Below are 18,205 nucleotides of genomic sequence, written 5' to 3' on the forward strand. Positions count from 1 at the left end.
TCTTTGTAAAATTTTATTTAATACTTACTTTAAACTCTTCTTCTAGCCCTAGTTTGACAAGATTTGGTGCTGCATTGTGCGATGGCTGCAGGTGCTTTTCTAAGGAGGACACATCTAGTTCTGTGTCACCATAGAGGTAGTATTCAAGTAAGGCTTGATAAATGAAGGAATACTGCATCTGTAAAGAACGTAAGCCATTTTATAAGCCAGGACACACTTTAAATATTACTAATCGCATATAATATATGATATGAATAACCTCAATACACTTTTATACAGTAGTCAGAAATGTAACTGTTGCCTTTACGAGTGGTAGGTAAAAAACTTACACATACGTTATGATTGAATAAGCCAATAAAATACAGTTTACTGTTAAGGAACAAGTCTAGGCTTATCCCTCTCTCATCCACTGGAGTGACCACAAGGAGATTGGAAGTTTTCACTTCCATTTTCAATTAACCCAAGTTCAGCATTACATCAAAATCCTAAAATGTTGCTAATATATGGTTTATTGAAACAATCCAGAGTCAAAAACCAAGGCTTGGAGATTAATCACAGTTCGTTTGAATTTTGATTAATCATCCTAAGGCAGTTCAACAAAAGTTGAAGTGAAACCTTACTATCCCCTTTTTCTGGCCACACAAAAGGCTAGAAAAAGCATGAGCTTGACCTAAGTTTATTCCCATAATGATAAAACGTATCTTATCCATATGTAATAATTCATCCTTATGGCATTTAGGAATTTTGGTGACAAACCGCAAGCGGTAAAGCAAAGGAAGAATCTTGGTTGCAGCTAGTGATTTGTCTGGAGAGGTAAAACAACATTAAACTACAGAGAAGCTTCATCCTTCAGAATAAATTAACAGCTCACACGCCATAAAAGCATTCTAGAATCACAAAGAGCCATTTAGAACACAAAGAATGAATCACACCTTTTTTTAAAAAAAGAAAAGAAAACAGAGACTAAATAAAGCGAAAAATAAGACTGTCCTAAGGTGCAAGAATTGGAGCTTTTCAGGGCAAGAGAATTAATACAGATGTTTTGTATCTCTGGAACTTAGAAAGTTCTCTTGTACTATGTCAGAGTAGCCCAGTATTGTTTACATCATGGGTAGTCAACATGGTGCCCTCCAGATGTCCCTGAACCCATCAGCCTTAGCCAGCATGGCAAATGACCAGGGCTGCAGTCCCAACAACATCCAGAGGGCATTGGCTATCCCTGGTCTACACTGACTAGGAACACCCCACTACCCATGTATCATATAGGCCAGGGAGGGGAACCTCCTGCTGTGGGCTGAATTTAAGCCAACAAGGATGTTCCTCAAACCGTGCTCAACCAGCCTCATAGTCGATGTCAAACATGGTCAAGTGAGGGCAGGTGGCTGCATGACTGACTGCCGTGTGGTGAACTCAGTCACGTAGCCTGTCCCTGCAGAAAGCAGGGCTGGACTTACCGCCCAGCAGATGGGCTGCCTGATCAACTCTAATGCAGTGTTTCCCAAACGTTTTTGGGCAACGGCACACCTGTTTACTGAAAAAAAATCTCGAGGCACACCACCATTAAAGCCCCGCCCCGTGACATCAGCGCGCAGCGTCACGCCGGGAGGGACGCACAAAAGTGAAAGTTTTTTCCCTCGGCAGCTCCTCTCAGCTGCGCTCAATCCGCCTCGGAGCGCAGGAGCGATGCCTCTCTCTGGCTCTCCCTCCGCGCAGGCTGAGGGAGGGAGGGAGGGGCGCGTGTGACCCGTCTCTGCTGGGAGACCAAACCCAGCGAGGCAGAGTCGCGCGGAGGCGCCCAGGCAGCGCTGCCGGCTGCGAGGAGGAGCGCCAGGCAGCAGCAGGAGGCGCGGCCTCTCCTCGCCGCCGCCGCCCCGCCTCTCGCCGCCCAACTCGCCCGCCTCCCTCCAGGCATCTCGCGGCACACCAGCCGATGTCTCACGGCACACTCGTGTGCCACGGAACACCGGTTGGGAAACACTGCTCTAATGGATTGGCCATGCACCAAGCTCTTTGTGGGAAACTTCATTGTGCGGCTGATCCCTGGATGGCGAGTTGACCCCTGTGGATTGGCTGTGTGACTGAGTTCACTGTGGAGAACTTCCACTATCTGCCTTAATTTCCACTATCCCTGGCCCCACAATTTGCTGCTCTAATTGGCTGCTGCTTTGGCACACTTTTTAAAAAATAGGTCTTGTCTGCTTTGGAATAATGATGTCATCACATAGAGACATAGATGCTGGTCTATGACCATAATAAAGATTTGGATTGGATTGGATGTCATCGCATAGCCAACCATGATTAGCCAAATGACAATGTCACTGAGGGCAAGCAAAGCTGATTTAGTATTAAAGGAACAGCAGATTAAGACAGCAAAGAAGTACTTCTTTTTTGGTAAGGGAGCACAGGTGAATTCCCAGGGTGCAAACACTTTCCTGCTCCTACCCACAAGTGACAAAAGGTGTAATGTTTTTCATGGGTGAGGGCAGAAAATGTTGGCCAACACCTCCCTCCAATTGGCTGAGTCATTCCGTCATCTTTTAAGCTGAAAATATTGATAAATTTGACATAAGGTGTATTTTATTTACTTACATCGGTCTGAACCATTTGTTGGCGTTGATTGCGGATTCTTGCCACAAACTCAAAAACGTCAACTTTTTGCTCGACATGCATCATGTCAATCATAGCATCGATTACTATGAATGTGCCTGTACGACCCACACCAGCACTTAAGAAGAAAGGAAACGCAACAGGAATTAGGAGGAAAATGATGAAACATATTGCAGTAACTTTTTTGGACTTGGCAATCCTTCTTCTGAAGTCATACTCCCAATATTTCTGATTTTCTTTGTCCTCCTTACTTATATTGCAAGCACTATGACAGGTCAGAGCAGACTCTCTCCACTACGTTTAGTGGCAGTATCAACATCTCCTGCATTCAGTTTATTGTGAGACAGGACCCCCTATTTAGGCAATGCTTCCTTCTTAACAACACAGGAGTAGGGATCGCCAAGCAATCCCACCCTCCATGTTTATGTAAAAAATGTGTGGGTTCTTTGCAAATATGGCTGCATGCTCAAAGGCTTTCTTGCAACCTGGAATCCTGCCCAGTTGTGAGACAGTCTTTCTGCAAAGGTCCCAAGGCAACAGGGTTTCATTCTTTGTCCAGGACTACTTCGCATTGGGTTGGGGACTCACAGCAAGAAGTCTGAATGAACATGAATAAATCTAAGTTGGGATAGAAACCCAAAGTAACTCAGATTCAAGTATCCATTGGACCATACCCATAAGTAATCTTGACTCTACTTCCTGCTGCTTATGGCCAAACTACATAATGTGGGGTTCACTGTGCCTTTAATTGCAAGTGTGCTGCGATCACACATATTGTAGTACAATTTACAGTGACAAAATGGCTGCGTAGGCAAGGGCTACTGAAACCTCCCTGCTGCTTTCTGCTCTTCCACCTAGAGCCATCCTCCAGCTGCTGTTCTACTAGCAGCTGGACTCACTTCGGTATCCATGTGGAAAATTATCCCATGGGATGGGCTAAGGAGGGGAAATCAGGAGGTAAGACAAGGGCTCCCTCCTCCACCCACTCTTTTCACTTTAAGACACACTTTGCACATCCCCAAGTTAACTACTTTAGGATCTTGAACTTGAGACTCACCTTTTATTTTTAACTAGCACCTTATGCTGGCCTTATGAAGAGATAAATACAGTCTTGCGTTGGATCCCAAACGCCTTGTGAGTCAAATGTTTTGGCTCCCAAACGCTGCAAACCCGGAAGTGAGTGTTCCAGTTTGTGAACGTTTTTTGCAACCCGAACGTCCGACGCGGCTTCCAATTGGCTGCAAGCGCTTCCTGCAGCCAAACGGAAGCTGTGACTTGATTTCCGAACGTTTTGGAAGTCAAACAGACTTCCAGAACGATTCTGTTCGACTTCTGAGGTAACACTGTATACTGAATTGAATTCTAAAATACCATTTTGACACCAATATGAACATTAGATATAAAAATGTACAGTGTTGATCTTCTGTGAAATGCTAAAATACTGTCCTATTGTTTAATAGCACAACCACTAGAGGGGGCATGGTTGCTTCTGATTACTGATAACTCAAATGATTTTCAGCCTTCCTTTCAGAGGAAAAGGGCTTGGCATCCTGTGCTAGGCATAAATGTTCCTCTGGTATCCTATTATTTTATTTCAGTCTGTTGTTCTTGTGATGTCATATTCCAGCTTTCTAAATCATAACTTATTTCCTTAGACGCTTTCCCATTTATTATATATACACACACAAAAGTTTATCAGCGATACCACTTCTTCTAAGCATCCTGGTACAAGTTGTACAAAGAGCATTTTTACATTTTGATTGGGCGCTGATTACTTTCAAGTGTGTTTTAAGAATGCATGAATCACCCATGCTTCCTCCTCCATCAGACTCAGATTGCCTTCCCCTACCTCCTTCATGGTACTGGTAGCTACATATAAGGCTACACAGACTGCTAAGAATACAACTACATTACTACGAAGAGCTTGTTCCTTTTCCTGTTCCATCTCTATCCTCTTTCACTTCTGTGCCATATCTAAGCTTGCAGCAGAGACTGTATTGTTTTCTTAACCTAGAAAACTGCTGGTGCTTTATGAATATATTTATGCTGATAGTAAAGTTTTGTACGATGGGCTATTTTTAAAATTGTAAAAAAGATTCCTGAAGGGAGATTTGCACAAGCTTATTTTGGCATCAGTCACAACAAATGGTCGGTTTCTCAAAATGGAAAAGGGGACAAATTAATCCCTGCTGATGAATAACTAAGGAGAAACCTTTGCTTTTTTTCCACAGGTGATACAATACAGATAATAATCATCATCCAGAAGAAGCCAGTTTCCTGACACTAGTTCTGATGTTGGCTTGCTCTGCTCTTTCTCAGAGACCCTAGTAGGAAAAGCCCACATTAAGGAGACACTTGTTGCTTAAGCACACAAAAATTGATTTTGCCCACTTCCTGTTAAGCCACCCCAAGGTAATTTTTCATGGGTATGCGTGTGTATCTGCATATTTATACATACACATACCTGCAGTGAACCACAATTGGTCCAGCATGTGCAGGATTCAATGATTTTACTTTCTTTAGGAATTTGAGCATTCCAATAGGTGTGAAAGGCACTCCAAAATCAGGCCAGCTGGTGAAATGAAGCTGTGTCACAAGCCTGGGAGCTTTACAGCCATCAGAAACCTGCTAGAGAGCCAGAAACAAAATATGAGTATGACCATTTATTTCTTTGGCTAAAATCAGCAAACAATCCAGTTAGCGTGACCAATCCCTCCCTCTTCAGACATCAGCGGTAGCAGCCTAGTCTAAGAATTCATTTAAAATGTTCAGTATATAAAGAGAATTACAGAGTTGCTCAGCTGCCAGCAAAAAGCATAGAAACTGCAAATTAAAGCATGTGCCTTAATGGTCTCACTTTGTAAGTCATAAGCATATTCCATGACCTTGCATGTTGTGCTCACTTAGAACTTAGTATTCATGCACCCACATTTCCCCTTCTTTCAGCAAGAGTTCTTGTGGGGACACCTTAACCTGTAAGCACCCCTGGCCTGAGACTGGCAAGTGGATGGGGAACAATTTACCCCAATTGGAACTAGAGACACTTCCCTCCCAAAAGAAGCTTCAGAGAACAGAGAGCTACTAGAGCCTTCAGTGTTTAATGGCAACATGAAAACAAAAACTACATGCAGAATGCCAAATGAAATCTCACTTCGGGCACAGTTTAATAAAATATAAGTATTGAGTAGAGCTAAGTTTTCATCTGACAAAAACAGTTTTCACTCAACAAAAACAGACAATTCCAAGTACGTATTTTAGAGGTTAAAAATAGATCAGGAACGTTTTCCAGTTATGAGAAATATTAAATGGGGTCTATAACTTACTGACTGAATACAAAACTTCCGAATAGTATAATCCACAAGAACTATACAGTCCTCCACAGAAACTCGGATGTTTCCATAAGTCCAGCATCCCTGATCAGGCCAGTACTGGAAACACTTGTCCTGTGCAAATGTAAAGAACACACACAGTTACTTCAAGCTGCAATATATGCCCCTCAAATAACTGAGCTACTATAAAGATGTTCAGTTATTTTGAGTCTATTTAAAGTATGCTTTTTAAAATTCTAAAACTGAAACTGACACCACCTAACTATATTAACAGTGAGTTATGAAATACCATAGGACCAAAAATTCATTAAGGTATGACTTCATCCCTCTCTGATTTCTAAAAGCCCGTTTCTCCAGGTTGCAGGATACAATAATTTCAATCCAGAGCCATTTGTAGCCAATGGTTACATGACATTCTTTTAAAAATCTATACTGCATACAATGAGAGAATTGTTGAGAACTCTGTCAACATTTCTCTATGAATGCCAGGAGAGGTCATCCTTGAGCAATAAAAGTTGCATGCTTCTCAGTGACCGAGATATATTTATTTTGTTAGCATCTGTATTGGAATTGCGTTTAGATGTTTTTCTTGTCTTACTGCTTGGGTTTGCCACCTTGGGCTCTTTGGGAGGAAGAGTGGGATATAAATTTAAATATTATTACTATTATAATTTTCTGCTTTCCAAACACACCTTATTCACTTTTAATTAGCTACCTAAAAAGCACAACAGGAAATGAATATGCACACGAATACGCTCCAGCCATCATCTTCTACCCTGCTGCAGATGTGCTGGGAAATTTCATATTGTATTTTATGAAATCAGTTTTATTCTAGGAACTAGTAATTGGGCTGGAAGGTAAGCTGGAGCCTGAAAGTCCATCTAGCATTCCAGGAAAGATAACGAAATTTGGCAGTGGATTAGGGAAGAGAAAAATGCAGTCAAACAATTCTCAGCCATTCCCGCCCCCCACAACACATGGCTACTAGTCATAATAACTATGCTGTGCCCACAACACTGGAGGCAGTAATGTTTCTGAATACCAGTTGCTGGAAATTGCAGGAGGGAAGAGTGTTCTTGTGTTGAAGTCCTGCTTGAAGGTTTCCCACAGGCATCTGACTGGCCACTGTGGGAACAGGATGCTAGATGGGCCATTGGCCTGATCCAGCAGGCTCTTCTTGACTTCTTACACGAATTACTATCTTAAAAGACGTTTTCATAGCCCTATGCAAGTGTATATTCCCAGGTGGAAAATAGATGCATAATAAATAATACATATTTTCCTACCAATGAAAACTATGTGCAGTGGACGCTCGGGTTGTGAATGTGATCTGTGCGGGATGCACGCTTGCAACCCGCAGTGATGCGTCTGCGCACGCGAGTTGCAATTCGGAGCTTCTGCGCATGCGCAAAGCATGAATTAGCACTTCTGCACATGCGCGACCACTGAAACCCAGAAGTAACCCCTTTCAGTACTTCTGGGTTTTGGCGGTCTGCAACCCGAAAAAATGCAACTTGAAGCGTCTGTAACCCGAGGTATGACTGTATCTCTAAAGGTAATTCACAACTGCCATAAACCAGGGCTAAAGCCCGAACATCCACATTTGACTGAAAACATGATTCAGAAATGACACACAGACACCATTAAGTTTCTCAGTTAGTCACCAATTATTTGCTCAGAAGTAAAGAAAGTTTAGTTAAGCCAGCATGCTGCAGCGATTGTGTCAGAAACCCCAGACTTATTAAAGAACTCGGAACAGGAAGTGGTAACATTAGTAACAGTCTTGTGAGTTATGGGAAAACTCCAAACAGTATGAGGGGAAATATTTTTAAAATGTGTCCTACCTCTTTTCTCTCTTTCACATTTGTTAACATGACAATAGTTGCAGACTTTTGTTCCCATATCATCCTCCAGAAATCATTTACAGTGTCTTGTTTAGGGCCTACACATACAACACAGCTATTTAATCAAAAACTATGATGACCACAAACAATACTACTGTACCTTTAAAAAAGGAAAAGGGTAAAAATATTTATTTCATTTATTTAAAAATATCTCATCGATAATAATGTTCAAAGCAGTTCACAAGATTTAAAACCAACCAAATAATTCCACAATAAATACTAAAGCAGTAGCAATGCTGCCCAGAAGCAAAATTGTCAAACAAAAGCCCAGGCAAATAAAACTGTCTTCATCTAGCACCTAAATAATGCTAGCATATGTGTCATGCATACAAATGTAGACAGGCTATCCAAAGAGGCAGCAAAGGTCCTGTCTAATCTCAGAAGATAGGGCACTCAGTGCAGGGCCTCCAAATATGACGTAATGGGTAACTTCATAGAGGACAAGGCTGCACTTTCATTAGATGAAAATGGTCTGATAACAAATCCATGTGCTTCCCATATTTACTGTATGTTTAAAGCAGAGCTATGCATCTTAATGCAGCTTATTAAAAAATAGCATTTCTCACAAAATAGAGATATCTGATTCTAGTTCATAGGAGGAATGATGTCATTGTGACCATGCTATCTTTCATTGTCTAAAACCTCCCTTTCCTTTCCTTTTGGCTTGGGGTGCTTCTAGATGGCAACTTCTCACACAACTGGAGCACCAGCAGGAGATGGGCGGAGACGGGACAAGGCAGGGACTTTGTAGAAGATGTAATTCCTCATGTGGAAGGTTGGCAAAGTGGTGGTTAATTTCTCACTACTGTTGCCTGGCTGCTCACACCTTTTCCCGATGTGCTATATAGGGCTCAGCCTTAGGCCTGTCTGCCTGTTGATGTAATTTGGAGAAATGGATGAAATTGCACTACGTGCTTAGTCCATGTCTTGAGCAGCCCATCCTTCAAGTCTGGGTTCTGAGTTCTGAGTTAGCATGCCAGCTGCAATGGATGGCTTAGAAACAGTCCAAGGCTAAATGCCTGGAGCAGGACTACTCATCTACCCTCCCTTTTCTCTAAGGAATGTGTGAACATGCAGAGGTGGGTATAAAGCCAAAGCTGTATTCAAAAAGCTGTTTAAAATCTGACTGCCTAAGCATAAGGGTAAATTCTGAAGAACACATTTGCTGAAATTGCTTTGTACATGCAGATGTTTAAAGCAAAACATTTAAAAAGAGAAATGGATGAAATAATGGAGATACCTTGAGCTGCTATAAATTTATTCTTTTCCTTGTAGCCCTGGAGGGGAAAAAATGTACACAGTTGTCTTTTAAACTTATGCTCTTACAATATGAATTTCAAAACTGTAAATGTGCTGCTTGCTTAAAAAATTTAAAAAGTAATTTAAAAAGAAATCTATTCACTTACATCTATATATGAAGCATTGATGTAGTCTGAACACTGAAGTCCACCTATTTGCGTTAAAACTACCCTGGAATGGTCGTCTGTAAAGAACAAACATACACAATTAGAAGCTCCTTTAGCAAATATAGATAAGGTGCTGACAACCTTCTGAAATACATTGTTTTCTTCTCAGCAACAAAACAAACTCTAAAAATATTATTCTGCCTGATGAATACCTTAAGCCAATAGCGACACCATTTGATTTATTAAATTTGTATACCACCCTTCATCTGAGTATCCCAGGACAGTTCACAACACAAAAATGCAAAATGAGAATACATAATAAACACAAAACAAAACAAAAACCATTAATGAGACCATGAAACAAAATCAAATTTACTGATGAATTCTACTTCAGCAGTTTCACTCCGCGGTCCACTTTTAAAGTTCCTTTCTCAAAGAATATTAACATTAAGTTTTCATCTAAGACTAAAATATCATCTCCCTGTTTCGGAATGCAGCCATTTCTATTGTCAAATATTTGTCCCTTTATAATTTTCATGTAGAGACTGACCTGTTTGTCTTACGCAGACAGAAGAAGGGCAGGTTAGAAGTGATACTTGTCCGGGATCAGCATATGAACAGACTTAATAAGGGTGATGCCCTTTACTGTTGCCTCCAGCAGCAACCAGCTAAAACCATGCCAATGTATCATCAGTGATGTACAGCCATCCTAAACAATTATATTTCTCTCTCACAGGCCTGGGGTGACAGGCCTTCCCTTGTTTACATTCAGCCCCTCGTGTAAAAAGGTGACCCAGCCTAACGGAGAGACAGAAGCCCTGGGACAAGGCACTGCTACAAACCCTGATACCAGCTCTGTCCCCAAATGCTCTCAGGCAAAACTGTTACAGGACCTAATGGCATCAGATAAACACCAACAGGAATTCATTCATGTGCAGTCACCCTATTCTCTTGACTGTAATTTATTTTAAATTGATTTTAATATTGTACTTTTAAATTGCTGCAGGTCATCTGAGGCCTTATGATGAAGGGCAAGAAAGAAATCAAAGCAACGATTGTCATCCTGGTATCACCTACCAACAAGGACAAAGCTGAAGGAGAACTCAGGAAGTTTGAGTCCATTTATTTAGACCATAATCAAACCATAATGGTTACCTCCCCAGTTATATCTGTTTAGCAAAGGTTAGAAAAAAACCATGTTATCAGTGTTGTGAATTGTCAATGTGATTATCTTAAATATACAGAGCCCACCCATGATGGGGGTGAAGAGCCCACCTCAGGTGGCAGAAGTGCAAGAGCTCCGTCCGCCTGCTTGTGCCGCCAATAGGGAGGTGTTCTGGCATGTGACATTGCCAAGCGAGTGGCAACACTTTGAGGAGTGCCCTGGCTTCCACCAAGTTTGGTGAGAGGTGGGAGTGGTGATGGCGGAAGTGGAGGAGGGGGAGAGGAGGCAATTCCTGTTTTGCCTCAGGTAGAAAATGGGACAGGTCTCCACTGTAAATACATTTAAGCTTAACACACAACAGTCACTGTACATCTTGGTCATTTGGCTGAAATGTTTACTATTTTTCACTTTATCCATGCACATTTGTATCTGCCAACTGAGAATAGTACCAATGCATGCATCTGTTGAAGGAGACTCTAGTCGATAAAAGCTAGGGCTAAAGCTTGTAGCCTTTAGATGCCACAGTACAGTTGTTTCTTTCTGCAACAAATTAAGATGGGTACTTGCATGGAAAACACTATTACTTTAATAAGAATTTGGTCCTTCCTAATATAAACCTTATTATTTATAATAAATCAACAAATCATTAATACTTACAAGGTAGTATGTTGGGATATCTGTTCTTTTCTCTGTTTTCCTCTTTATTTGCCATCTCAAGTGTTCCTTGCATATATCCAGGAGGTAATGACTACAGGAAAAATATGTAGTGTCGGTTCAAAACAGCATACTATAGAGGAGATGGTTTAAGTAAAACAGTTGTATCCCATGGAGCTCAATAATGCCCACATGAAAAGGTTAACAAAATTCTTTGAATCCATCAACCCTAGGAATAAGTTCCAGTTTCAAAGAAAGATGTGTGTTTGTTGTTTGCACTGGCAACTTGAAATAACAATCTCAAAATGACTCATGTAGTGACCATGCCATTAAGAACTGAAGCATAAACATTGAAAATGAACAAGATTATCGAGTATGGATGAAGGACTCAAAATCCCAGTCATGTGAATCCAAAATAAGAAGTTCAAAATATGCAAGGCAATAGGACAATCAAAGTGTGTGTGTGATGCGATTAACTTAATGTGCTATTTTTTTTAGAAATCTATTTCAATCCACATATAAATGCTCATTAGAAACTATAATGACTATAAACTTTTAAAGTTTTTAAAGAAGATATGTCTGCATAGAAATCCAGGTTCCAAATCCACACCAGGACCTTGTGCTTGTAATTTGTGGAAGAAAACTTGCACTCACTTACAATTTAAGTGACACATGTAGTTTGCGCCTTAGACATGCCCATCAAATACATAACATACCATCTGACCATCAACGCCAGAAGGCAGCGTTGATATTCACTAGGTTCATGTCCCAATCAATTAGGGCAGAAATGCACCTGGAGGCATGCTTCTATGAACAGATTTCCAGCTGCACTGGAAAGTGTGCACACCTGTACCACAATATATCCTTGGAGTCAAATCATTCAGTCCCAGTAGGAATAAATACACTCTCTCTCAAGCCAGTAGTAACATGCAACACCTTGTTATACATCACTCTATCCGGACCAGGACTTCCGTGTTTTAAAAATAGGGTTTCATGTAATTTGCATTACTACATTTAAAATAGGTACATTGGTACATTCTTCCATTTTGGAGGCAGGGTAAATTACCATTAGAAAGTAATAAACTTAATTAGTGAAGGAGAAGAAGTTTTTTTTTTACTATGAAATCACCTAATATATTTAGGAGAGCCACACTGTGCCAAGGCATCAGGATGTATTTAATTATTATTATTTATGATTTATTTATTTATAGACATGCAAAGATAAAACATTTAATTGACAGAGATGCACTGTTACTTTTAAAAAGGCACATTTTAAGCATATAATCATAATAAAAACTGCTGACATGCAATCCTGACAATTATAGCCTCCTCCTATATTATAGCACTGCTGCATAACAGAGACGGTTTAATTGGCATTTGTTTTTCACTTAGATGAACTCAAATCTAAACTAATGCTGTTCCTTCATTGCCATGGCTGCATCTATGAGACCTGATGTAAGGAGTAAGTTCAGCTTCACAGAACTGTTCATATGAGGTCAGAGAGCAAACCCAACATAGTATGTTCCTTTCTGCTAGTGAGCGAGCAGCCAGGAAAAAGAAACCCTTTCTGTATGCAACCACAATGTAGCAGGAAGCGAAAGAGCAAGCCTGCTTTACTGAACGAGGTGAGGATCGTATTTACAAGAAACCTTCAGCACCATTAAAAGCAGATATTTAGGGACTACTGCTAATAGGGAGCCAGAACTTGGGGAAAAGGTTCCTGAGTAGCAACATACACTCCTCTAGTGGGTTGTGCTCAGATTAACAACATGCCTCTGCTTCCTCAAAATTGTCATATATTTTTTAATTGGTAGGAAGGTCAGGATATCACAGGTCACTGATTTGAAGGGGAAAGCTGTAGATTTCCCTAGGTATCTGAGAAGCTTCAGTTCTCTCCACATCCCATTCGCCAAGCGGCAAATAACAGCACAATGATCACAGTTGCTACCACAATTCAGGCCTCAGCAAGATTCATGGATTTTCGGCACCTACCCATATGCCTGCACGCTATTCTGAGTTGTGGGATAGCTTGGTGATTATTTATCTCTGTTCTCCATAATAACCAGTTGCTAATCCCCATTTCTTGCAACAAGGCACTGTGGAGTGGGAAACTCCATAGCTTTTAAGGCAAAGGTCAGAATGTTTGATAGGAGGTAGGATTTCGGAAAGTTGTGGCACACGGGACAGAATGTCGCTCAGATATGTAAGTATTGGGAGAAACTCCCTAGGTTTGGAGAATATGAACACCACTAAGAAATGACATTGCTTTTTCTGCCTTTCCCCTTTCTTCAGTATTTCTACAGGAGAGAATTGCCAAGGCCCTTAATTGTTTATGCTGTAGCACAGTGGCTCTGTGTGTGTTGGAAATGATGTACAGGAACTTGGCACATGAGAACCTGGAGGGGTGGCTGAATGACCAGTCAGGATGGGCAGACCGGAAGCAAAGCTGCCCTGAACCTGAACCAGCCAGGTGGAGTAAAACTATGATGGTGTTTGCTCAATAGAGGCACCCTGCAGAACTCCTCCCGTCCCCCAATATAGCTGGCAAGGAGCCTTATAAACTATCAGTGTGAACGGAAGACCTACTTATTCACCCAGCCTTTTGGTTGAATGCTGCACTTTGCAAACAGGTGTTTTAACTACCTATGTGTTCTTTCCTGCTTTGTTGTTTATTGACAGCTGGACTGCATAACTTTATTGTGTTTTTTTATTGGAACTGTATTCCTCTTCAGGATTATTTTGCATGAGATAAGTTGATAAAAGGAAACATAGTTAAGCACACAGGAGCTGAGAATGAAGAGCCATTTTGAGTTCAGGCACAGCACGGATTGTAAATAGAATACAAGGCCAGCCCCCTGCATGGCTTCACTGGCAAACCTGGTCATGCCTCAGCAAGATTTTTAATGTTTCTAAATGGCACGGTATCAAAAAGGAAAGGTGGTAAGGTTTACATAGTACAGGCCCATACCTTAGCCTGAAACAAATGCCAACTGATGCACACATGTAAATTTTAAACATGAGGTCCTACACCTTTTCTTCTTTTAGAGGAAGAGTAGCAGGGGGAGCCCAGGCAGATTAGCAGGGTATAAAAAATAAAATAAAATAAAAGTATTACACACAATTTGTTACCTGTACTTGCTGTGTCTTTGAAGAAAACACAACATTAAATACAAAATATGAAGACTTACATTAAATTCCTCCCGAAACAACTTTCCATCATCAGCTGCTCTTATCCGTATTTCATGTTCCAGATGTTCCACTGGAATAGGAAAATACTTTTTTGGGCCAGAAGGAGACCTCCTGAGAAGCATCTGTTGTTCTGCTGGATAGGATGCCAACATAATATATATTATTACATATGGTATGAATAATGACACTGCAGTTCAAATGTTCATTTAGAATCGCCTGCTCACCAAAAGAAGAAGATCAGCACCCACTTTTAAAAACATAATGTGTAAAAAGAGTCTAGTAATGCTAAGGAAGAATTTAATCTTCAACTCTGAGGTGTGTTCCTAAGATGATGATTTGGGAGGGGGTTGGGGTGGATGAAAGCTTCACCAATAGGAGCTGTGGTGGGTGGGGAGACTGGGAAACTGGGGACAGACAGTGGGCGGAATAGAAACACATCAAACTCAAGCAATGTGTACAATACTGTACTGTGCAGATTTGACTTGAAACACAGCGGGGGGAGGGGGGATCTCACTACGTTTTTAGCCAGCATACTCATAATTAACAGTGAATATCAATGGAGTATTTAGCTGAGAGGAGGGATGTACATTTAATCCTCTTAAAATGCAGAGCAAACCTTTACAATTCCAAAATGGAAACACTTACCATACTTTACACAAGTAAAAATAAATAAATCAAACAGTAAACACTATGCATAAAAGCATACAAAGGGGAGATGATGAAAACAAAAGCCTCACAATAACAGCAGGAAAAAGGATGGGACACTGTTGAAAGAGAAGTTTGTCAGTGGAAGCTGCTGGTTTGTTACTTTGTGGTTTTATTTTATAATTTTAATGTACCGTATTTTTCCATCTATAAGACGGAATTTTGGAGGACTCAGATTTAAGAAAATGGGGGAAGATATATCCGTGTATAAGACACCCCCTAATTTTTGACATTTTAAAGGGAAAAAACCTAGTCTTATATACAGAAAAATATGGTAAATTGTACTTGTTTTAACTATGTTGTATAACCTGACTTCGGATCATTTGGTGCTGGGTGGGCTATAAGTTCTAAGAAGAAAGAAAGGGGGAAAAAAGATCCCATAGCAGGAATATTAGTGCCAAAGCAAAAAAAAAAAAAAGGGGGGGGGGAGTTCCTTTCTGGGATGGGAGGGACTGAAGGGAAGGGAATCACACATCTGAACCGTTTAGATGTTTCAGTTTAGTAATTCTGAACTCATAGCTGAATGAGCTCAATTTCACAATGAGCTCTTCTGAAGGGAAGCCCCACATCTAGAAACACCCACCAATACTTATTCTGCTGAATCTGACAAGCAGACTATTGTGTCATTCATTTTTAACGCTTTCAATATGTTGTAGTGGTTAGAGCATTGGAGTAGAACCTGGAAGACCAGGGGTCAAATCCCCACTCAGCCATGAAGCTCACTATGTAACCTCGGAGCCAGCCACCATCTCTCTCAGTCTAACCTACATCACAGGGTTTGGGGGAGGATAAATTGGGAGGGGGAGAACAACATATATCACATTGGGCTCACTGGAGGAAAGCAGGACTATGTGTTAAATAAATACGTACACAATAATTCTCCAGACGACTGCCGTATATATTGGTTTTGTAAAAATACGCACAGCATTTGAAAAATGAGCATTAATACAAGCTGTAATGAAGAAAAGGCATGAAACAATTTAGCCGTGATTCCTGCATGACAGGGGGTTGGACTATATGGCTCTTGGGGTCCCTTCCAACAATTCTATGATTCCCCCTCTTTTTGTTTCCTTATTATCTGTTTCTGCTATAGGTCTGCTCTAACAGCTGGATGGTATATTCTTGTGTAACACTTACTATGCCTATACAGTGGTACCTCGGTTTAAGAACAGTCCAGTTTAAGAACAATTTGGTTTACAAACTCCGCAAAACCGGAAATAGTGTCTTGGTTTGAGAACTTTACCTCAGTCTAAGAACGGAATCCGAATGGTGGAAGGGCACCAGTGGTGGGAGGCCTCATTAGGGAAAGCGCGCCTCGGTTTAAGAACAGTTTTGATTTAAGAATGACTTCCGGAACAGATTAAGTTCGTAAGCCGAGGTACCACTGTATTTGTATTAATGTATTTGTATTTATTTATACATAAAATCAGGTGCAGCTCAGTGGCCAGTAGTGTAAATTGTGAGTCTAGCCAACCAGTTTAAGGATTAAACTCAGCTATAAACCAGCTGCTCCTGGGCAAGCTCATAGCCCCTTGCCCATGAAATGGAAATTTACAATACAGGACTATTGAAAGGATGACGGGTTGAAGCCCTCAGTATGCCTCTGAATGCAAGGCTGCTGGGAATCAAAAATGGGGGACATGCTGTTACATCCAGCTTGTGAACTTCCTATAGGCTTCTGCTTGACCCCCGTGAGCCCAGGATGCTGGACTAGGTGGGCATTTGGCCTGATTCTGAAAGGCTCTTCTTACGACCTTACGACAGAGGGCCTTCTCGGTAGTGGCACCTGCCCTGTGGAACGCCCTCCCTTCAGATGTGAAGGAAATGAGCAGCTATCTTATCTTTAAAAGACATCTGAAGGCAGCCCTGTTTAGGGAAGCTTTTAATATTTAATGCTGTATTGTTTTTAACACTGGAAGCTGCCCAGAGTGGCTGGGGAAACTCAGCCAGATGGGCGGGGTATAAATAAATTATTATTATTATTATTATTATTATTATTATTATTATTATTATTATTCACAAGAGAGACTGTAACCTAGTATAAACTCCCACTGGAAGAACGGGGAGGGGGGGAGGTGGGGGGGAGGAAAGCAGAGATTTTTGCCAGCTTCACCTTCTTCCTGCAGTCCTCCAAGCAATCTCATGTGTTTCAAAGAGCCTGAAACCTTTGAGAGCAGATTCTCAGTGGGAACTGGCAGTTCCAGGGAAAAGGACAAAATAGTAACTTCCTCCTTCCACTCACAGGAGTGCCCTAGTTCTGCTCGCCGAGTTTCTGGATCCAAGCCACTGAGAGTTAAACTACACAAATGTCACATGTGGCTGCCTCTTGCTTTTCATTCACAGGGGAAGGGGTATTATTGGGGACCTGGAGTAAGGCATTATCCATCCTTCCTTAGCTACAATGGACTATAATAGCATATTTTATTTTATTTATTTATTTTTAAAAACTAAGCCTTGAAATTTTGTGAGCAAGGGGCACACTACGAGGGTTGGGGTGTTATATCTGGAAAGCAAAATACTCGCCTAACCAACCCGCTATAATTCCAGTTACAAACTGTAGTTTCACACCAAGAGAATGTTTCTCACAGCACAATCCTATGCACAGCAATACAGAAGCAAGTCCTGTTAAGTTTGGTAGGACCTTGGTCACATTCACGCCATACACTGAAAACACATGACTTCCCCCAAATAATCTTGGGAGCTGCAGTTTGCTGAGGTCTCTGAGGGGGTAAACTAAAGTTCACAGGATTCTTTGGGGAAAGCCAAGTGATTTAGAGGATGTGACCTTACTCCAGGTAAGTGTGTACAGGATTGCAGTCCAAACTGCCCTGAACACTTGGAACGCAATATCTAATTGATAGGTATCAGCAACATCACACTGGTTTTGATCTAGGACAGAGATAAAGATGCTTAAGAGCCACTACTTTTAAACAAAAGTATTATTCAATAGCTGCAACTTTCTGCAAGTCCAGTTCATGGCTCTGTTTCAAGGCTTTTTTTAATACATGAAATAAAAACATCCAGTTCACTCAGCTGGGTTCTACAGTGATTTCTGTCTCCTTCACAAATGAATAGGTATGATACACATGTTTTAAAACTACTGTTTCTCACATTTACAAAACATTCTTGTGTAATTATTTCTTTAAAATATTTATATACCCTTCTTCAAACCTAATTTTAGGACAAGGTATACTTAAGATCTCTCAGTTCTATACCTAACATTTATAATATGTAAAAAGTGGCCCA

General features: G+C 40.9%; 1 protein-coding gene and 1 long non-coding RNA gene across 14 annotated transcripts in view; one reads left to right on the top strand and one right to left on the bottom strand.

Moving 5' to 3' along the window:
* The window catches only part of PTPRE (protein tyrosine phosphatase receptor type E), a 159,933-nt gene that overhangs the window by 13,366 nt on the left and 128,362 nt on the right, over positions 1 to 18,205 (bottom strand). For 6 of the 13 annotated variants that reach the window (XM_083506152.1, XM_083506156.1, XM_083506162.1 and 3 more), the window contains 9 exons: positions 14,254 to 14,387; positions 11,069 to 11,159; positions 9,247 to 9,323; positions 9,081 to 9,117; positions 7,781 to 7,878; positions 5,931 to 6,050; positions 5,072 to 5,235; positions 2,590 to 2,725; positions 29 to 178 (listed from right to left, as the gene is read on the bottom strand). In XM_083506152.1, the coding sequence (XP_083362278.1) occupies positions 29 to 178; positions 2,590 to 2,725; positions 5,072 to 5,235; positions 5,931 to 6,050; positions 7,781 to 7,878; positions 9,081 to 9,117; positions 9,247 to 9,323; positions 11,069 to 11,159; positions 14,254 to 14,387 (1,007 nt within the window). The remainder of the gene's footprint in view (positions 1 to 28; positions 179 to 2,589; positions 2,726 to 5,071; positions 5,236 to 5,930; positions 6,051 to 7,780; positions 7,879 to 9,080; positions 9,118 to 9,246; positions 9,324 to 11,068; positions 11,160 to 14,253; positions 14,388 to 18,205) is intronic. The other 7 variants (XM_083506157.1, XM_083506164.1, XM_083506161.1 and 4 more) reach the window with 3 other exon arrangements.
* On the top strand, positions 10,256 to 14,186 carry LOC310708222. Its single transcript, XR_014526925.1, has 2 exons — positions 10,256 to 10,428; positions 13,369 to 14,186. It is a non-coding gene; the product is annotated as an uncharacterized lncRNA (long non-coding RNA).

Source organism: Podarcis liolepis (assembly GCF_965112155.1).
Source record: "Podarcis liolepis genome assembly, chromosome: 5".
Classification (NCBI taxonomy): domain Eukaryota; kingdom Metazoa; phylum Chordata; class Lepidosauria; order Squamata; family Lacertidae; genus Podarcis; species Podarcis liolepis.